The 20,981-nt window shown below is 36.3% G+C and overlaps 3 protein-coding genes and 1 non-coding gene across 6 annotated transcripts; 1 reads left to right on the forward strand and 3 right to left on the reverse strand.

Moving 5' to 3' along the window:
- The first annotated feature begins 369 nt into the window (after positions 1 to 369).
- LOC147568086 (phosphatidylinositol 4-phosphate 5-kinase 9-like) lies at positions 370 to 6,770 on the forward strand. Of its 3 annotated transcripts, none has more exons than XM_086654523.1 (9): positions 370 to 756; positions 2,398 to 3,712; positions 3,984 to 4,151; positions 4,565 to 4,730; positions 4,935 to 5,045; positions 5,301 to 5,488; positions 5,608 to 5,765; positions 5,921 to 6,086; positions 6,240 to 6,770. In XM_086654523.1, exons 2-9 carry the CDS (start codon positions 2,439 to 2,441, stop codon positions 6,505 to 6,507), a joined length of 2,499 nt encoding a protein of 832 aa, XP_086510649.1. In that variant the 5' UTR covers positions 370 to 756; positions 2,398 to 2,438; the 3' UTR covers positions 6,508 to 6,770. The 3 variants fall into 3 exon arrangements, with proteins under 3 accessions (XP_086510649.1, XP_086510648.1, XP_086510650.1); XM_086654522.1 differs by having other exon boundaries at positions 423 to 756; positions 2,321 to 3,712; XM_086654524.1 differs by having other exon boundaries at positions 656 to 756; positions 2,030 to 3,712.
- A 636-nt stretch (positions 6,771 to 7,406) lies between these two features.
- LOC147568087 (uncharacterized) lies at positions 7,407 to 11,438 on the reverse strand. Its single transcript, XM_086654525.1, has 4 exons — positions 11,117 to 11,438; positions 10,815 to 10,902; positions 10,410 to 10,482; positions 7,407 to 7,769 (listed from the first exon to the last, which is right to left on the reverse strand). Exons 2-4 carry the CDS (start codon positions 10,897 to 10,899, stop codon positions 7,724 to 7,726), a joined length of 204 nt encoding a protein of 67 aa, XP_086510651.1. The 5' UTR covers positions 10,900 to 10,902; positions 11,117 to 11,438; the 3' UTR covers positions 7,407 to 7,723.
- A 2,636-nt stretch (positions 11,439 to 14,074) lies between these two features.
- On the reverse strand, positions 14,075 to 16,904 carry LOC147568088 (ras-related protein RABE1d-like). The gene is made up of 8 exons (XM_086654526.1): positions 16,574 to 16,904; positions 15,533 to 15,605; positions 15,350 to 15,450; positions 15,004 to 15,069; positions 14,766 to 14,863; positions 14,621 to 14,683; positions 14,451 to 14,543; positions 14,075 to 14,363 (listed from the first exon to the last, which is right to left on the reverse strand). Exons 1-8 carry the CDS (start codon positions 16,644 to 16,646, stop codon positions 14,286 to 14,288), a joined length of 645 nt encoding a protein of 214 aa, XP_086510652.1. The 5' UTR covers positions 16,647 to 16,904; the 3' UTR covers positions 14,075 to 14,285.
- TRNAP-AGG (transfer RNA proline (anticodon AGG)) lies at positions 16,872 to 16,943 on the reverse strand. Its single transcript has one exon. It is a non-coding gene; the product is annotated as a tRNA-Pro (tRNA).
- Between the last annotated feature and the right edge of the window lie 4,038 nt (positions 16,944 to 20,981).

The raw sequence follows: 20,981 nt of genomic DNA on the forward strand, positions 1-20,981 counted from the left end.
ATTTATTCGAATCGATTAATTGATGAACAAAAAGAAATTTGTCATAGAGAAGTTTTATAGGGACACTCATTCTTGTTAAAAGAGTCCACCCAATTCACAAAAATAAGTTAGTGGAATGAATTTCAGTGGACTCATATCTTGTGAACTCGGTAGGCTTGTACCAAATAGTTTCTTGTGAGTTTGGTAGACTCGTATCTAATTCACATGAAATGCCCCTTTTAACAAAAATGAAGACCCCTATAAAACTTCTTTTTGTCATAATTGTTGCGAGAACTTAATGGAACAGTTAGATTCACATCACTTTCTCCCTCTTGATGCAACAGGTTGCATGGCGAATCACATCTCGACAACTTTTCCATATTCCCTGTCATCACTTACAAAAATTTAGAGCAATAGATAATTGTTGGATTTGGACCTCTTTTTTGGGGTACCCATTTATTTTCAAGTAACAAAGGTGGAGTCAAAACGGGTAAATCCATAGAGTCAAGTCATCAGACGTAAGAAATAGTAACCGACTTTTTTCATTTTAACGTAACTCTTAATTAAAATGTTTTTAAAATAAACAAATTCAATAGTTAATTAAGAGAGCTTAATAATGTTAATTAGATAGAAGTAAAAAAACAAGGATTTATATTAAATAATTTATTTTTCTGGTAGTGCGTGCTTGAGCTAATAAGGCCATAAAGGGTTAACTTGCTTAGATTCTTTCCTCCTCCTCCTCATTTTTCTTCAGTCAAACAACAACCCAAACCAAAGGTACTCTCTCTCCATCTCTCATCTTAATCTTTTAGTGATTTTCTTATTTTAAATGTTAGTATGATTGAATAAAAATCAGATTAAGTTTATAGATTTTGGGTTCTCATGATTAGATTTGGTTATTATTAAATACTGAACTAGTGAAGTGTTCTATTAGAAATCCTAATTTTTAAGGGTTTCATCTAGTTTGATTTGTTATTTTAGTGATAAGGAGAAATTTGTGATGAATTTAATTTTTTAAAATTTTAGTATTGAATTGATGAGTTATTTAGAAGAAGTAGTTTTATCCTTAAAGTATTTGTAAGTTTGAGGGAAATGTTGAGGATTATATTTGAAAATGTTGGGAAAGTGATGGGGATTAAGAAGTTTCAAAGATTATCTTTTGTTATGGGTTAGAAGTAATTTCTTATTAGGAGTGAGAAATTATTGGGAAAAAAAAGAGGGTCTTGTGGGTGGTGGTGTAAATTGAAATATGCAAAGCTAAATCCAACAAACTTTTCTACTAAATGAAGCTATTTTCGTAGAGATTGTTTAAAATAAATAAGCTAGCAGACGAACGAATTGAGGAACAAACTGAGGATAAAAAGAGGTGCTTTATTGATCTGATTTAATGGATATATATATTAGTTTACAACAGATGCAGTTTACATAATTAGAAGTACACAGAATGGGAAACCCTAATATATTGTTTCTTCTTTCTCCTTGTGTTGTCGGTTGGGTGGTGGCCGTGCCTATGGACACCCACACGGTTACTTCAATATATAGAGAGAGTCTAGAGTAGAAGGAATTAGATAGAATTTTTCTATTTTATTTTGTAAAATGAGGTTCTTATGGTAATGACTTTAGTCAGAATTAGACTTGTGTAAGCCCTAATGAAGTTGTTTTAGTGAACAATTTGCAAGCATGAAATATTTGTTGTGGCATTTGGTGTTCTCCTATTGACCCTGAGTTTTTCAAGATTGTAGGATGAATGAATTAGAATCGAAAGTGGTTGAGCACATAAGTAGGACATGGCTTATTGTTTACTTGCAAGATTATAAACATTTGTTTGTTTACGTGATGCTATTTAAACTTTTAAAGGTGGTGGAGTTGAGAGGTTGGATGGAAACCAGGTGATACTAGACTAGTTATTCAAACTTGGGTTGTTTAGGTTTTAGGACACTCACTTGCTAATTCAGGTGGCCAAGACATTTTTGGTGAAGGACTAGATGTAATATCTATTGTGAAACCATGAACATGGATTGTCTGCCACTAATATCCAATGTATTCACAGGGTCGAAAACTGGTGATTACGATCTCCTCGGCCCCCACCCTTACACATACAAAAACAAGCTAATTACTACTGCTCTTGGGTTGACCGGCATAACTGCTCAGTGACGGAGTTCAATACTTGATAAATAATACGGTGGTGTTTGAGCTAGAAACTTTTGCAGCATACATGTTTTCTTATATGATTAGTTACTTTTCCTCATTGCTTCCAATCAATTTTCTCATGTTATTGCATTTCGTACTACCAACTTGAAGGCTCTCATGTTTTAATGTTATTGTTTCGGTCTGCTTACAGAATTATTAACTTTTGGGGAACCATTACAAACTTCATTTAAAATGCATTTGATGGAACCCCATTTTCACCAATTCTAGGATCAACTTTCTGTGAGGAACTCAATCCTTTTGGCTTATGCATGTCTGCCTCTGCGGCCTTTGTGGATAATTTGGGAGGAGCACTGTCTCGTGTAGAAAGAACAAAATCTCTTGATCCTGTTAGTTTTAGTGGCAAAGAAAGCTCACTCATATTAGGAAACGGGGAAGCTGCTCATCTATCTTCTGAATCTAGTGCCTTCAGAGTCAGTGACATTTCGCTTCTCCATGGCGATTCGTACTCTGGGTCCTTGTTGGGTAACATTCCCGAGGGTTCGGGAAAGTATGTGTGGTCAGATGGCTGCATTTACGAGGGTGAGTGGAGAGGAGGAAGGAAGCATGGTATCGGAAAGATTCAATGGCCTTCTGGAGCTGTTTACGAGGGTGAATTTTCAGGTGATTATATGAGCGGGACAGGGACATATGTTGGGTCTGATAAAATTAATTACAAAGGGCGCTGGCGGTTGAATCTCAAACATGGTCTGGGATATCAAATTTATCCGAATGGAGATTCATTTGAAGGGTCGTGGATTCAGGGAACAATCGAAGGGTTTGGTAAATATATATGGGCTAATGGTAATGTTTATTTGGGCCAAATGAAGGGAGGGAAAATGTCTGGGAAAGGAACTCTTACTTGGATGAACGGGGATTCTTTTGAAGGAAGCTGGTCAGATGGCATGATGCATGGGTTTGGAGTGCTTACCTGGTATGATGGTGGTAGCTATGTCGGGACTTGGACACGAGGCTTGAAGGATGGAAAAGGAGTACTTTATCCAAACGGAAGCAAGCTTCCAGCTGCAGAAGAACTTTACCTTAATGCTTTGAGAAAACGAGGGCTACTTCCAGATATGAGAAAGCAGATCCATGGTTTACACAGCCGAAATGCTTCTTCAGTGGATGTTGCAAAGTTCAATGCTGGTTTGAGCCAAGGATCTCCTCATGGTCTATCTGATAAACTCCCAAAAGGGAACTTGCTAAACGTGGAGCATTCCCGTCCAAAAAATGTCTCTTTGGAAAGGCGATGGAGTCTTGAGGTAGCAATTGAGAAAGTAATTGGATATGATTCGTCATTGAATCCAGGAGAATCTTTTAGGGAAGGTGATGAGAAGGTGGGTGATGCAGTTGCTCCAATCCTGGAACGTGAATATATGCAAGGTGTTTTAATTAGTGAGATTGTACTAAAAAATAGTTTCTCATCGTCAAAAAGATCAATAAGACGAAAGAAAAAACTTGCCAAGGAGATCAAGAAACCTGGTGAACAAATCATTAAAGGCCACCGAAGTTATGATCTAATGCTCAGTTTGCAACTTGGAATCAGGTAAATAGTCTTATCAGTTTTAACTTGCCATTGCAGTTCTGTTAAATGTGTGGCCATCCAAATCAAAACCAATTGGCAGTGAGTGGACAGGACCTAGATATTACATTCTTATTTATTAGATTACCCTTTTCCCATGTTGGACTATTCTCACAATTCACCTATTCCACTTGTCTAAATCCTACAGTTGCTCTCTTTGTTTTATCCTCCTTTCTTCTATCTGAAAGAACTTGTCTGAAGATTAGTATCATGGTTTAGTTTGTTTTATTGTTAGGTACACCGTTGGAAAAATTACACCAATCCAAAGGCGAGAAGTTCGAGCATCAGACTTTGGTCCTCGTGCAAGCTTTTGGATGAACTTTCCCCGAGATGGATCTCAATTGACACCCTCCCACCAATCAGAAGATTTCAAATGGAAAGATTATTGTCCTATGGTTTTTAGGTTGGTTATTTCTTTCACGTGTGTTAGTTGTGGTCCTCTTGGGACATGTTGTCAATGTTATGTTGTTAGCACTGACTACTTCATATTGCTAGTCGCTTTAATCTTGATATTTAGTTCATCATTAATGCTTTTCTGTACCAAGTTTATTTCTGTTTTTTTTTTCTGGTTTACACAGTTCTCCGGGCATTTCTGAATTAGTATAGTTTAAACACTTTTTTGTCAGTGCATTTCCATTGTCATTTCATACATATTTCAAATCAACTCATATATAACTTTATTTCGTAATTTCCTTATTATACTAGACTACTAGTCTCTTGTCATCATGCAAAAGTATACTTTTTTGTATGTCTTATGACATGTTAATTTGTTATACTTCCAATGTATGACTAGAAGGTTAATTTCTATCCTGGCAGAAACTTGAGGGAGTTGTTTAAGATTGATGCTGCAGATTACATGATGTCCATTTGCGGAAATGATGCTCTTAGGGAACTTTCATCTCCTGGGAAGAGTGGTAGTGTCTTTTTCCTCTCTCAAGATGATCGGTTTATGATAAAGACACTACGGAAAACTGAAGTGAAGGTATCCACAGTCTCTGTACCGACTTGTTTGTACTAGCAACTTCCTTTTTTTGTGCATTTTCCTTTGGGAAGAAACATGTGATAGTATATGACATTAAGAATGCTAAGTGCAACACTCTGTTTACTAAAACCTTCAAGCATGTTATTTTTTTGTGGGTATAAATTATATGTTGGTTTTCTTTTGACGGAGTTATTCAACTTGTAGGTTCTTTTGCGGATGCTTCCAAAATATCATCATCATGTTCGTACATATGATAACACACTTATAACCAAATTTTTCGGACTTCACAGGATTAAACCTTCCAGTGGTCAAAAGGTAACTATTATTAGTGGGTTGACTAATATCACGCTTTAATGTGTTTGATGTTGATTCTCTATGGCACATAGGGAGTCCGGAAATCAGCTTATGCCTTTCTTTTATTAGACTCGTGCAACGTTATTTTTCATATAACGTCAGTTTTAAAAGTAGAATGTTAGTTCGCCTTTACTCTCGTATATATGTTTGTATAAGAAATTCTTGTCACAGGACTACAACCGAAACTAATCTTTCTATTTAATTTCGATTTTGCAGTTCCGATTTGTAGTAATGGGCAACATGTTCTGTACCGAGTTGAGGATTCACCGAAGATTTGATCTGAAAGGTTCATCCCTGGGACGTTCCGCAGACAAGGTGCAGATTGATGAGAACACAACACTGAAGGACTTGGATTTGAACTACGCCTTTTATTTGGAACCTTCTTGGCGGGAATCTCTTTTAGAGTAAGGATGGCTTTAAGTTCTCTTCATTTCACAAAAGATTATGTATTAAAAAAGATAATGGATTATAGTCTTCTATTAGGTGTTGATTGTTGAGTACTTCAATATGTTCATGTTTTCAGGCAGATCAAGATTGATAGCAAGTTTCTCGAATCAGAACAGATAATGGATTACAGTCTTCTATTAGGTGTTCATTATCGAGCTCCGCGACATTTACAGTCTCTCATATCTTATCCACAAAGTTTAGCGACTGACGGATTGGGGGTTGTTGCAGAAGAAGGTGGTTTTCCCCATCTTTTAAACAGTTATATGTATAGATAACTTTGCCCTGTCCCAATAAAAATCAAGGGTAGGTCTAAGGTTAGGACCTTGTCTTGGTGAATAGTTGATAGACACAAAAACTAATTTCTGCTTCGGTGATGACGATTATGGCAGATACACAAGAGGAAGAACTTGCTAATTACCCAGAGGGGCTTGTTTTGGTGCCACGTGGAGAAGATGACAACAGCGTTGTTTTCGGATCTCATGTAAGAGGTAGCCGGTTACGAGCATCAGCAGCTGGTGACGAAGAAGTTGATCTCTTACTACCCGGAACAGCGAGGTACACTTCACCCGAGTGTAGATCCATTATATCAAATCATCAATCATAGTATAAAACAATTACTACTCATTAGGTCATAACATGCCAAATGCTCTTCGAAATCCTGATGTTCTTCAAAATCTGATCTTTATTATATTCTTTTTATTTGATCAGACTTCAGATTCAGCTTGGAGTGAACATGCCAGCAAGAGCGGAGCTTGTTCAAGAGGTAGAGAAATCACAGTTGCTTCATGAGGTGAATGATGTCGTTCTATACCTGGGTATAATTGATATATTGCAGGATTACAACATGAGCAAGAAAATTGAGCATGCATACAAATCCCTTCATTTTGATTCACTATTGATTTCAGCTGTTGATCCCACGTACTACTCAAAGAGATTTCTCGAATTCATTGAGAAGGTTTTTCCTGAAAATTCTTAGTAAGATAGAGAAAGACACTGTATAAAGAAGACCTCAGCTTTATCAAACCTCATGGCAGTCTTGAGATTGTTCAAGTTAAGGCTATGAAGATCTTGTGGGATATTCATTTCAATCTAGTATAGGTGAAAGCAAGGGCAAATTAAGATCACTTAAACATTTTTCACTTGTGCTGGTTCATAGGTACAACTTCAATGACAAAATAAGTTTTGCAGGGATTGTGAAGAATTGCATCTGAAAATAAAATAATTTATTTGATTTGGTTATCTGATAATTAGTCCTTCTGGGTCGTCGATTTCCTGATACAAAACAACTAACTTGGGTTTAATAAGATGTAAGCAAAGTGTAACCGTCCTTTAATAAGGTGTGAGTGTGTAACCGTTGTATGTTGTGATAGAGGGAGCTTCTCCTCCTTCACTGTGTTCCAAAGAGCAGGAGAATCTTCTTTCGAGCAGGCTTTTATGGGTGGATTTTCGATAAAGGAGATCTCTATATCAAGCTTAAAGAAAAGAAAAAAAGATTTAACTAGAACGTGGAGTGCTAGTATGATTATAATATCTTGGGTTTTTCAACTGGGTGCTACTTCAGAGCTCTCGCCCTAATTGAACCCAAAAAACCAAGGCCACCCTATTTTACATAGAGAAAGATCTTGTTGTATGGAGACAATTACTAGTTAAATTACACAAAAAGTCCAAATATGAAACATCCTGAAGTGGTGCTGGTCTGTTTTGTTTTTGAGTGAGATCAAAAATTCGAGGTCTGGATCGAGTAGAGTCACACTTGAAGTAGCACCCAGTCGAAAATTGAGTTGAGCCACACTTGAACTGCTGATTTTCGTCAGGCTCGTGTATATTACTTGTCTAGATGGTTAATTTGGGGGCCTTCGAGTCCAACAATCCAGATGCAAACAAGTCAAATTCAGGCATGATAAAAGAACAAACATCATCTTACAAACATCTTCGTAGAACCTTAGAAAATAACAATCTGAAGATTCTGGGCACATCGAATAAGACATTCTAATTCAAGAAAAATTGGGTAGTGTAGTTCAGAAAGGCTTGGAGGAAACCAAATTCTTTTACATATTCAGAAACAAGGAATAAGCAAACATCTTGCAATAATACCAGGAAACTCCAAAAGCACCACTAAGAAAAGAAAACAAAAAAAAAAGATCTGATTAGATGTTCTTCAGAAAGCGTTGGCACCGTTACGAAATGACACATCAAGTTGCTAAGCTCCCATCGAAACCAAGTTTTAGCTTAAGATGGCTGAAAAGAAAACTAGCAACTATTATTAAGTAGCAAACTCAAAATGTAAAGGTTAGCATAAGAATGGTGGAAATACACAGTTGATAATTCATAACATAAATCAAAATTCTGGATAATCAATAGAAAAAATCAGTAAAAATAGAGCTTATACTTCAAGTAACTGGTGGAATAAATGGGTACTTATATATAATCAGTAAAAAATACCAGTCTAGTCATTTAGGAACGTTGATTGTGTGAATTGCAACAAGTATGAAGTTTCGTCAAAAGACTCAAACCAGAGCTATCCACTCCTCATGATATTTTATAATCAGGAGATGTTCAAGATTCTTCGGAATCTTTCCATGTTCAGTGCTCGATTTCCTGCTAGTTATGAATCGAGCTGTTTACCAATAGATTTCTCCCTACAAGTTATGAAAGCGTTACCCAATCTCAACCTCAAGGTGCACGTAAAGTTTTCTCTAGACATCCCTCTCTGAACAAAATAAATTACCCAAATTAGGCTCAATTGCATTGGATAATAATTGGATATACTAAAATAGGCTCTGGGTGCAAGCGGTGTATTTCGATAAACAATCTGATTTCTACTACGTCTTTCTCTGGTTTAGTCACTGGGGCGGCCTCTTCCAGATCTGGGAGCTCGAGGGGGTTAGACAGAGAGACCGCCTGTCCCCCTTCTTTTCCTCCTTGTGGAGAAGGTTCTGAGCTTTCTCACTGGTAAAGCAGAGGCTTTGGGTTGGATTAAGGGCTTCACAGTCAAGGATAATGGTGTTAGTATTTCTCATGTTCAATTCGAAGCAGATAACTTGTTCTTTCTTGATGCAGTAGGGAAGCAGGTACAGAGACTGAGGGATATTTTGATTTGGTTTGAGGCGGCTTCTGGCCTCAAAGTGAACAACGGCAAAAGCTTCATTCTGGGTAAAGGGTCTGTCCGCAACCTCTCGTATCTAGCTATGATTTTTGGATGCATCACACCCACGGAGTCCCTCCCTACTAAACATCTTGGTCCTCCTCTTGGGTGCAAAACGGTTAACTCCGTAACCTCGGATTGGAAAGGTAAATTTCTTTCGACAGCAGAATCAGCTCTTATCAAAGCTATTCTTGCTTCTGTCCTTATCTACTTTTCTTATCCTTGTTTTCCATGCCTGCGAGTGTGATGAAAAGTATTGACGCAAAGATAAGGGACTTCGAAGCAAAGCGGATTCTCTGGGTGACTTGGGGCAAGTTTTGTAAACCAATCCCCTTTCAGTGTTCTAGTCTTTAAGAATCTCAAATGGATGAACCATACATTTCTTATGAAATGGTTATGGAGGTTTGGTCTTGAGTGAGAGTCCCTGCAGATGGCTAATTTTCCGAGAGAAATATGGTGGAACAGTTTGAAGAAGCATTTGCAATAAAATTGTATCATTCCAAAGGCTGACTCGGAGGCGAGGGCAGCAACCTCTTCTTTTTGGAACTCAACTTGGTGCTCTGAGCTCGGAATTCCCCCTACTCTATGGCATGACCAACAGTAATGAAGCAACAGTCCTTGAAACTTAATCTTCAGTGGATGGTAGAGTGGTGCGGGGTTTTACTTTAGAAGACATTTTGATGATTGGGAATTAGAGATTGTAACCACGATTCTGCAGTCTGTAATTGATCGAATGACACCCGCCAGGTCAAGGTTCAGATAGAATGATTTGGAGTTCCTCCGAGGACTCAGCTTCCACAGTTAATTCCTATTCCTTGCATTGGCAGGGATTCAGGGAGAGGTGAAGACTGTTTATGGCGCAAAGACACTCCCCCTCGAGTTGATTTCTTCTTCTGACCAGCATCTATCGACACCTTAGGAAGAGAGGAGCTATGCTTTTTAATCGATGTGTCTTGTGCCAGAAGGAGATTGAATCGGTGAACCACCTTCTCTTACATTTCCGAACTGCCTCTTGGGTTTTGGAACTTCTTTTTTCTTTCTTTTAATAAAATCTTTTGGGTGTCCTGAGAGATGTAGAAGATCTGGTAGTCCAACGACCAAGGTGGACCTACCAACCAGAGGCAAAGATTTATGGGAGAGCTTACCACAGGCAATCCTATGGAGTTTATGGACTTCTGGGAACAAATCCACCTTCAAGAACAAGAGTGTATATGTGAAAATCTATCATCCATCAGACCCAAAGGACCCTCTTTGCTTAGAGTAGGGGTAAAGATGGGCTAAATCACTCACTTTTTTGGACTTCCCAGTAGCTCGGTATCCACTCTAGCTACTTACCTGTAAGCAATGGGGTCATTTGACTCTTATTGAGGTTTCTTTTTCTGGGTTCTCACTCTCATGTGTTACTCTATTGGCATATCTTAGTCGATCTTGTAAATATCTGGACAAACTCCTCGACAACAACAAACGTTCGAACTTCTGTAAATCTTGTTTCATTTCTTATATGATCACAATGAAACGGCCCATTGTCTGCATTATATTACTTATATTGGAATTATAGAAACGTCTTAGATGCAGTCCTTGAAAATATTTTCCTCAAAGTGAGATTCATAACTAGTTAGCTCAGAGAAAAGTTCTATAAGCAAAAGACTCTCCCTAGATATATCAAACACATAAACGTATATGGGTAAGCACTTAGAGTGGCTGAAATCATAAAAGAGGAGTATAAGCATTACCTTCTGTAGAATTCGGCAGCAGATCGTGATCCGTTGTAGCATACGAACCATAGAAGCACGATTATCAATATATCTAACATAGTTAAGCCCCAATAATACATTTTATTGTTCTATACAAAAAGCAGATGGTAAAACAAGACCTACTTGCAAAACTTTCTACTTTCAAATCTTCAAACAACAATTTCAATGTTCAAAGAACCCTAAAACAGACCTGATCGCACAAACAATTGACACTAACAAGTATTTAAGGCAATCATTAACTGAAACACACAATACCTAGATTAAGATCTTCATATTGGGTAAAACTTTGAAATCATTAAACTATAATCAAAGACCAAATCATGTGAATTCAGATTAAAAGATTGAAATTAGTAAAACATAAATTGAAACCCTAGAAAAGGATACTGAAGAGGTAGCGTTCCCACCAATCCAACATATATAGTCCAAAAGTGACATTGTAAAGATAGATCTTCCTTTGAATAAAATTCATTTCCTAACAACAAATAAATAAACAAAATTTGATGACCACAATTTTGTATCACGAACTTCAGAACATCAAAATAGTAAATAAATTGGATCAGAATACAAATGAGAGATCAGATTGTAATGAGTTCCTCAAAACGAAAGAAAGAAATCCAAATTCAAAGAGGGTAAGCTCAGCTGTATAGAGAGAGAGAGAGAGAGAGAGAGGAGAGAGAGAGACTGACGGGTGTGCTTTATTGTCCGATTAGATCACGATGACAACCAAGATATCTATGAAGTTCCGGTTGGTGTTTAATATCAATATAATCAAATCAAATACTACGAGTAGTTAGATGCCCGCACAAATATGTCGAGAAAACAACACTTACAAACCAACCTGGCACAAGTTCCTTCTATTCCCAAAGGAAAATGTCCTGAATCGAAATACAACCATTGGATTTACACCACTTGATTGTTTCCAAAATAAGATTAGATTTCGATTCATGTATGAATTACAACTTTTTGGGCGGCCCTATTATGGTTGTATCCAAAATAAGAATTGAAATCGGGGTTGAAGTCATTATTGACTAGAGGTATTTGAAGTCGGATTGATGGGAGAAGGTGGGTGATATGAGGAAACGAGAAAAGTTTTTGGAGAATAAAATATCAAAGCGTGGAAAATTAAAAATGTTTCCCCAAACACACCTTGCCTTTTAGTGGCCGGTATTATTGTCGGTAGACAGAACTGGCTGACGTTTTCATGTTCTATCTCCCTCCCTCTCTACTCTCTTCTCTCTCTCTCATGTCTTTCTTCTTTATCTTTCTTCTCTCATCTCTCTTCTCTGTTCTCTTTCTCTGTCCTCTCTCTCTCTCTTTATCTCCGGCGAAGGGGTTCCTACCCTCCGCAGGCGCATATGTGAGAGAAAGAAGAGAGGGAGACAGACAAAAACAGAGATATAGAGAGAGAGAGAGAAGAGTGAAGATGAGAGAGGAAGAAGTGTTGTCGAGGATGATGGCGGTGCCACGCGGAATTAGTGATGTCGGAGTCGATGGGGGTAGTAGAAGAAGGCAGAAGAAGCTGAAAAATATAAGAGTTAAGTGTTTGGAGGAAACAAAAAGTTTCAAATTCTTTTTCTTTCTACCCAAAATTTTTTATCTTGGATAATTTCTTTATTTTTCCAAATCACCCACTAGTCTGAATTTACCCAAGTAAGATCTATTTTTGCTTTTGCCTTTCTCATATGCGCTTCAGCTAAAAATGGGTTTCACCTGATTTTAGGTCCACTCAAATAAAATGATTGGGACCAAGAGGAAGTCCACTCCACCACCAAAACCATGGGTAAAATTATGAATTTTTATGCATGCTAATATCACATTAGTTTCTGAATGGATTCCTTTTTTTTTTGTTAAAAGGTACAAATCTTATTAAGTAATTAAAATGTCATTACGATACAAAAGAACTATAAAATAAGGAATTCTTCTCCAAGTTTCTGCTTTATTATTCTTTCTAGCCCACTTAGCAAGTTTATCCGCAGGAGCATTAAATTTTCTGCTAGTGTAACTGAATTTCACCTTATTGATCTGGTTTTTGACTTCATGAATTTTCCGGATGTGAATGCGCGATTGCCAGTAAACTTCATGTTTAAAATTTTGGATGTTCTGGATGATATTGATATTATCACTTTCAATGATGATTTCATTATAATTATGTTCGGCCGCCCAAATCAGACCATTAAGAATAGCTATTGCCTCACCTTCTTCACTATTTCTGCTTCTAGTAATAGATGTGTGAGCTTCTATGAATTTACCTTCGGAATCATGGATAATGAGACTGGTACCTGTGATTTCATGAACATTAATAAACGAAGCATCTACGTTAATTTTCAACCAAGAGTGTTCCGGTGGAATCCATCTAATTTGCACGGGTTTGTTCTTGCTTATATTCATAGAAACATTTTTTGGAAAATTTAGAATCGTTTTAACAATTTGAGAAAGATCATTAATTTCAAATTGAAAACAATGGTCGCATCTAGTTTTCCATATAATCCACAAAAAATTGTGGATAATAGGTTTTGATAAGCCAAATCGCTAAATTGAGGGGTGTGTTCCCAAGAAAAGATCCATTCAGCCACATTAGAAATGTTTTCTGAAATTATATTAAAATAGAACCAAATATTTTTCAGTTTCTGAATGGATTCAGTCTGGGCAGGAAAACAATAAAACATGCTAGACACCTCATTTTGTGACTATTATGCCGCAAATCTGGAAGGCAAGATGCGATCATTATTTCTAACATACCATTAACTCGACCAATACTGTTATCAAATACATATTGTCCTTCCCTGAAAGCACAAATAACATGGAAAAAATAGTACATCAACAAATAGCCAAATGGCAACCTCCTGATAGACCTTACATAAAAATTAATGTGGATGCATCATTTACAGATATTCATAATTATATTGGTATCAGGCTAATTGTTCATAACAGTGAATCTAGTTCTTGGAAACAAAAGTTCAAACAACTCGGGCGAGAAACAGCGAAGAAAGTGAAACAATAGCAATCCTTAAAGGTATTCAATGGGCAGAGGAACACAATCATAAAGATATCATCATCGAAAGTGACAACATCAATCTGATCCGTCATATGAAAAATCCGAGGCATAATAATCCAATGGTAATCCAAGATTCACACAACTCATATAAAGACAGTCAGAAAGAAACTTAACAACGTCAAGTTCAGCTACATCAACCGTAGTCAAAACTCTCAAGCAGACAAATTGACAAAGTGGGCAAGAACAAAAAATATATCGAAATTCTGGAGATATGTTCCTCGCTTTATTTTTATTATGTATTGTAATGGATCTTTAGTTGCTTAATATATTTCACCGTTTCAACAAAAAAAAAAAGTTAAGATCGTATTTCTTTTGGCCATTTTGATCATTTTCAATAGTAAAATTTCGACCCTAGTAACAACAAACAAAGTATTGTACTTCTTTTGGTAATTTTGATCATTTTCAACAGTAACATTTCAACCCTAATAACAACAAACAGACTCCTTGCAATAAAAAAACAACAAACTCCAATTATAATAGCAACCAATATCAGCATTTGAGATGTTTCAATATTGTTACTATTTTCGAAGTTCAAGTGAAAATTTGTCGATTCATTTGTTAATATATGTAAAATAGTATTCAAATCACATAAACGAAAGCAAATCCTTCATAGATTTTTCGTTTTGATGCCACCAGAAGATACTGTGAGATAATCAACAAAGCATTCATCACATTCACTCTACAGATTTAACAAGAATCTGTAGAAAAGATACACCAAAGGTCTTTTAGTAAATGGTAGTCATGCCTAACAATTTAAGGGGTTAAAAGCTTAAATCTCTAGTCATATTGTCCTCAATTCCTCAGCTGCAACAAGCTGATCTTGCAGGAGCAGCAGAGCCCTTGGCAGGATCTGGTTTATTAATGTTGATACTTGGAACCTGCATCATAAGCACAAACTAAGCATCCAGCTCCCGAAAATATTTTAGTTTCGATCAAGTTGAATTGGTTTAAGAAGACAAGATTACCTCGGCTTTCGTTTCACTCTCTGCAAGTCTTTGTTTTACATCCTTAGCGAGAGAAAAGAAAACTTGTTCGACATTTAAATTTGTCTTTGCACTCTGCAGAAAGGAGATACAACCAGTTTAGAGGAGAAGATGAAGAGGTTTATAATTTGCCATTCATCAGATGAACTTACTGTTTCGAAAAACTTGATTCCATATTCATCAGCTAGTGCCTGTCCTCGAGCTGTTGAAATGGCCTAAGAAATAAATGGAGTTAAAGTTTCAGTATCGAAAGGGTTAGAAAAGTTATATACCATGTAAATTTAGTTTATTTAATACCCTCTTGGTTTCATCCATATCAGCTTTGTTGCCCACCAATATTTTGTTAACATTGTCAGATGCGTGTTGCTCGATATTTCGGATCCAGTTCTTGATGTCTATGTATATCTTGAATCAGGATCACAAACAATGAGCCAACATATGTTTATTTTCTAGGATTACTAATTAAACGATTCATCAGGAGAAACATAACAAAGATGAAAGGGATAGAGAAATCAAATCAAAACAAAGTGGATACTGTTAAAAGAAGATTCGTCTGTGACATCATATACAAGCAATATACCCATTGCACCCCTGTAGTAAGCTACATAACAAGTAAAACACAAAATTACAATATCAGTAAAAGAAAGAGAACAAAATAAACTTAAACAGATAAGGTGCTGGATGGGGAAGAGCAAAAGTTGGTCGGTCGTTATTATGGATTAACCCATATATTTCTAGATAACCAAAGAAGGTAGTTCTGAACATTCAGAATTATCCAGAGGGCAGAGGGGAATCCATTATGTGTTTTGATCCACATTTAGACCCCGAACACTTGAAACCTAAGATGGCCTTAGATTTTATCAGAGTAACTTTAATTATACCTGTGGTTATTGTTCTGAAACGTTCTTGACCAGCAGTATCCCATATTTGCAGTTTGACCCGCTTCCCTTCGAGGTCAATGGTCCTAATTTTGAAGTCAATCCTACACAGAAGAATTCCAATTTCAGAAGCAATTTAAAATCTTGGCACAATTACACCAAAAATGAAGGTTTGTAGTTATGTACCCTATTGTGGTAATAAAACTAGTAGTGAATGAATCATCGGAGAAACGCAAGAGAAGGCAACTCTTTCCGACCCCTGAAACATTCGTATATCAAACAAGTTAGTGGTATTTTACGAACCGCACAAATAAGTCCAATCCCTACTCAGAAAAGGAGATAGAGAGAACCTAACCTGAAGGTATCTTATAGCATAGAAAAACGTCTTCGAGTGAAAAATAATAATATTAACGAACAGATTGAACATAAGGGCAAAGTCGAAAATTTTAAATCGGACCAAAACATAAGTACTTCCAAGATAGAGAAACAATAAGGACCTAATTGTGCTAGACTGCTAGTCATATCAGTGGCTCAATACCGTCATACTTTTCATTTCATTTGATCAGGACACAGTTGGTTTTCTAATGTGAATATGCGAACAATTTCAGGCACGAATTATACGAACAAAAAGCACAATTAGTGGCAAAAGAACTTTCAGGGTTTATCAAAAACCTAACTAGAAACAACTACGAAGGAACTAGATGATAAGAGAAGGCTAGACTACTAAGAGGATGATAATGAGCAAGAATGAAACAATTGGTTTAAGTGACTAATTGACCCATACAAAAAGATCATGCAACATGAGGACTCAAGTGGCTCTACTCTCTCTCTATCTTCTAAACCTAGAACTATCTCAACAATTAGATTCAATTCAATCTTCTCTTCTACAATTTGTACATGAAAGAGTTAACTACTAGGAGTAAGAAAATGGGTAGAAAAAACGAGAGTCCTCCTTACTAGAGAAATACCTAATAAACTCTAGTGATCGAGTAAACTTTGATCTTACTAAATCTTTAGCTTTACCTTTCAATCTCTACTGAAAGAAACTAAAATACAACTCATTCAACATCAAACATTAATACCAGTTCGAGTAATAAAACTGCAGAAACCCTAATAATAGAGTTCAATCTGTAGAAAATAAAAGAAACCCTAATTTGTTTTAACAGGGTTTACTCTAGAAGCGAAACAAACAAAAAACAAAAATGGAAATGAAGAAAGAAAACTAACCGCTGTCACCAATGAGAAGAAGTTTAATGAGGAGATCGTAATCAGCCCTAGCTCTTGCTGGTGCTACTGCCATTTTCTTCTTCTCGTTTACAAGAGGGGGGGAACTGTTCCCTTTACTCTCTTTCTCTTTCTTATATTTTCTCTCTCTAAAACTAAAACCAAAACCAAAACCGAGGAGGGTCGGTGACCGTAGAAAATGGCAGGAGAGAATAATCAAAAGGAATTCAAAAGTGCGTAACTACCGACCCCTCATATCGCTATTAGCCCCCCCTTAAAAAGCGGCAAAAAAGACTTTAAAGGGGCATTCCGAGAATTGAACTCGGGACCTCTCGCACCCTAAGCGAGAATCATACCACTAGACCAAATGCCCTTGTTGTATACTTTTTGCATATTGATTTTTATAACAAATTATCCAAATTGTTGTATACAAGGTCACTGTTATGTTTCCCTTCGGTTAATTGTGTTTTTCTTGGGAAGGTTAAATGAGTATAACATTCCAAAATTTGCAACCGTTTTCCCTCCTTTCTCTCTCTCTAGAATTTCTCTGACCAGTTACATATCTGAGTTTTCCTTCGCCCCGTTTATATTTTTGTTGTAGTTTGTTTTCACTCCATTGATAGTATCCAGGGTCTTCAAGATTAAGAATTGCTTTATCCAAAATGATTTTCCGGGTTATTTTCCACCATAAATTTTTCCTCCTTCCTTCTTTCAATATAAATTTGTTCTTCCAGTAATGAATAACATGTTAGGACGCCATTGATTTCTTATTAAGATGAAGAAGTTATTAATGAAAAAGATGAGGAAATTATTGACGTACTAACATTATCGACGTTTTTTACTTCGATTAATCGGATTTTAATCGTTATTGTTTCGCCTCACTTCATAATGAAAAAGGATTGACTATTGATGTCTAAATACAATACATACCGGAAGGAATAGATTCGAGATCTTCAGCATCAGATGAAGAAGACGACGATGATGAGTAATGATAAACTGTTTTCTTCATTGAAGATTATTCTTATAGGTTATATATGGAGAGACAAAGTCGGAGAATTGGAGGTCTAAACAGAAGGATTCAAATACTTGTTTGACAATGATGGTGGTGGTTTGCCTTGCTGTGTCTGGTGGGGGTAGTGGCTATGAAAACAAGAGATGATGGTGGCTTGCTGCGGCGATTCTTCAGTGGGGCGGCGATTTTTCGGTTATGGGGGCGGTGGTTCTCTCGGTTGAGGACAATTTTAGTATTTTCGTGACCTTTTAGGGTCTTTTCATCGTTGATCTTTAGGATCTTTTCATCTTTCATCTATCTTATTTTCGTTAGTGTCTAGTCGATTTCACTCACTTCACGAGGTACTTTACATTTGAATTTCTGAGAATTTACTTGTGTAATTCTCATGTCGCTGCTGAGAGGAATAATCAATTTATCCATGTAAATCTGTGATTGTATCACTTATGAATGAAAAATGATTTCGCGTGGTTTAAAAAAAAAAACCATTCCAAAATTTTAACAATTATTGTTTATGTCATTAATTACAACACCAAGTTAAAATTCAACCTATATAGATTTTGTTTCTAGTAAAAGATTCACAAGACAAGACCATTCAAAAAGGTTTCGTGGAGATCTCTACACAAACCGGACATGTATTTAGGTTTCAAAATCACATACTATAACTACTGCTAAGACTAGGGGTTTTATATTATGATAGATACATAATTATTTTTCGAAGATTAATATCACATAAGTAAACAACTAAAGCCATTGCGAAGTCTAAGAACTCCCATTAGGTAGTGATCGAAGAGCAATATCTGATATTACTATTGATACACTCGGAGTTTTCTTAGAGACATGATACATATTCTGATGCGATTTAAATGTCAAATGGCAGTGGTACAACTACTCATTTTCTTAACACTCTAACTAGACTTTTATTCCATTATTTCTTTTTGATAGGTTCTATTTTTTTTTTTTGAACCCAAATATCATTAAATAATCGAAAGTTACAGAGTTAGGACCAAACGCAAATTTAAATTACAATACAGGATTCTAACTGGTAACGTCATCTAACTTCCAGGGGTTAAATAGAAATTAATCAATTTTGGGAGGGTAAAACCGAGATAGCTAGGTCATGCGCGTCCTTATTATACATACGTGGACAGTATGCAAGAGCCAGCTGTCGTCCGTTAATTCTCTCCCGAAGACTGTCTATCTGCGCCGTTAATCTCCACGGAGGAACAACATCAATGGACAGGATTAAATCAATCAGAACCTTCGCATCTCCCTCGACTATATAAGAGGGGGACGAAATCTCATCTGCTAGGGTTAGAGCTTCTTGAAGTGCGGCGATTTCACTATGAATCGGAGAGATCGGATCCAATCGTCGCTTTCTAACACCGACTGTTTCTCCATTAGAGTTTCGTGCTATAGCTGCACAAGAAGCCTCGTTATCCTTGAAGGATCCATCAAAATTGATCTTAAGAACTCCCTCTTCCGGCAGACTCCAGTTCATCTGAAAAGTATGGTTAGAAGTCGGTAAAATATGAGTAAAAGTGACATACCTGAGTGCTTCTTTCGTTAGCCACCAACATCGAGCAAGATCTGGAGTTTTATTTTGGAAATGAAGTTCGTTTCTCGATTTCCACCACTCCCAATACAGATAAGTTACTTGGTACCATTTTTCATCTGTAATATTTTTATTTTTGAGGATTGTGGCTAGGGTTTTAATTGGGTCCTCTTTAATATATTGCAGCTCGTCTAACCTAGCAATATGAACTAAATTGTGAAATTCCCGACAGCTTCCAAAAAGGTGTTTGGTTGTTTTGAAGGAGTTGAAGGAGATGTCCTTTGACCAAGGTGACAATGCGAACAATTTTTCGGATAGGACAATTGATGTGGAAGATCATCAAGTCCGATTGATTTAGGGATCGTAGAGTTGTAGCTAGAGACCAACTACGATCGTCGAATTACGAAGTAGTTCGCGGCTAACTTCGATCGGATCCTACAACGGGTTACACATAAGAGTGACAAATTGATCTAGGATATGACTAGTGGGAGTGAGATTTAATCATGGGAGTGTCCCATAAACATATCTCATAGGCCTAAAAAGGAATTAGGCAAAGATAGTACAAAAAGGCCAAAAACAGGGTTTTTGGGCCTAGACCGGTTCGGGTACTTCTAGGACTCGGATTGGGCTGAATTTTGGAGGGTTAGTTGCTGATATAATAAAAATTATATCTGCCAATTTTCGTGGTGTTTGGACACCTCCTCCTTAGGGAATTGAGAAAATACCAATAGTTGCTATTTTCGACTATTTCCCTAAATCTTATTCTAAAGGGTGTTTTAGGAAACCTAAAAGGAGGTGGATTCTTATTAGGGTTCTATATAAACACTCTTAGGGCAGAGAATAAGGTGTGGAATTTCTCTCTAAGCTTTCTTACTCTACCACATCAAGTAGAGAGGAGAAAGTGAGCTAATTCCCAAGCTATCTTCTAGTCAAGCAAGAAGAAGGTCTTCTTATTATCCAACCACCATTGGTGTGCTAGCTATACAACAAGGTGGGAGATCAAATTGATTGCTCGTGTCCCAAGTAGAGGAGCTACACTTGAAGCTCTTGGTCTTCTTCAATCAATTCAACTAGTTCGAGGGAAAAGCGATTAAGGTAATCTACTATCTCCATTAGATTAATTACTAGTTTTGCATGTGATCCTGGGAATACTAGTGTAGACATTAGATGTCATATTTCCGCTATAAACACTAGTAGAAGGGTGTAAATCCCTACAGTGGCGTCAGAGCCTCTTGCTATTAACTAGTTTTTGCTAAGAATCGAACTAATTTATATGCTTGATAGTTTGAAAATTGAGTTTATAAAAGTATTTTAAAAGGTGTTTTTAAAAAGGTATTTTTAACTCATAATTTGATGGGATTCAATAAATTTTCAAATTGAGAATCACATTGATGATTAAAAGTGTTTTAAAAGTCTCAATTTGATTGAATTTCAAACTAATCCATGCTTGATTAAATTGATAGTTATGTTTAAAAAGATTTTAAAACATAAAATTTGATTAATTTTGAATTGGATTCAAAGATTTTTCAAAATAGATTTCAAAATTGTTCTTTGAAAAATTTCAAAAACCTAGATTTTGATCCAAAATTGGTTTGATTAAGAGTTGTTTTTAAGTTTTGGAAACTTTTGAAAAACAAAATTTTGGAATTTTAGAATTTTAGAAGTGTTCTAAAAAGAGTAGTTTTGACTTTAGGAAGCTCTCAAAACAAATTTGGAAAAATTTAAAAGTTTCTAAAAGTTTTAAAAATTTTTTTAGAAGTGTTCTAAAAGGAATTTCAAAAATTTAAGAAAAGTTTTAAAAATTGGAAAATAGCAACTTAGAGTTGCATAAGAAAAAAAAAAAAAAA

This window comes from Eschscholzia californica, unplaced genomic scaffold, assembly GCF_041429995.1.
Source record: "Eschscholzia californica isolate CP2 unplaced genomic scaffold, dmEscCali1.0.p SCAF_1, whole genome shotgun sequence".
NCBI lineage: Eukaryota > Viridiplantae > Streptophyta > Magnoliopsida > Ranunculales > Papaveraceae > Eschscholzia > Eschscholzia californica.

Coding starts and splice junctions, on each gene's coding strand:
- LOC147568086 (XM_086654523.1), top strand. CDS start 2,439: ATGTCTGCCTCTGCGGCCTTTGTGGATAATTTGGGAGGAGCACTGTCT. Junction 5,046..5,300: donor AACCTTCCAGTGGTCAAAAG/GTAACTATTATT, acceptor TCGATTTTGCAG/TTCCGATTTGTAGTAATGGG. Junction 6,087..6,239: donor TTACTACCCGGAACAGCGAG/GTACACTTCACC, acceptor TTATTTGATCAG/ACTTCAGATTCAGCTTGGAG.
- LOC147568087 (XM_086654525.1), bottom strand. CDS start 10,899: ATGAATTTTATTCAAAGGAAGATCTATCTTTACAATGTCACTTTTGGA. Junction 10,483..10,814: donor GTGGGAACGCTACCTCTTCA/GTATCCTTTTCT, acceptor TAACTATGTTAG/ATATATTGATAATCGTGCTT. Junction 7,770..10,409: donor GCTGCCGAATTCTACAGAAG/GTAATGCTTATA, acceptor TTTTCTTTTCAG/CCATCTTAAGCTAAAACTTG.
- LOC147568088 (XM_086654526.1), bottom strand. CDS start 16,646: ATGGCAGTAGCACCAGCAAGAGCTAGGGCTGATTACGATCTCCTCATT. Junction 14,684..14,765: donor ATATGGATGAAACCAAGAGG/GTATTAAATAAA, acceptor TTTATTTCTTAG/GCCATTTCAACAGCTCGAGG. Junction 14,364..14,450: donor AGAGTGAAACGAAAGCCGAG/GTAATCTTGTCT, acceptor CTTATGATGCAG/GTTCCAAGTATCAACATTAA.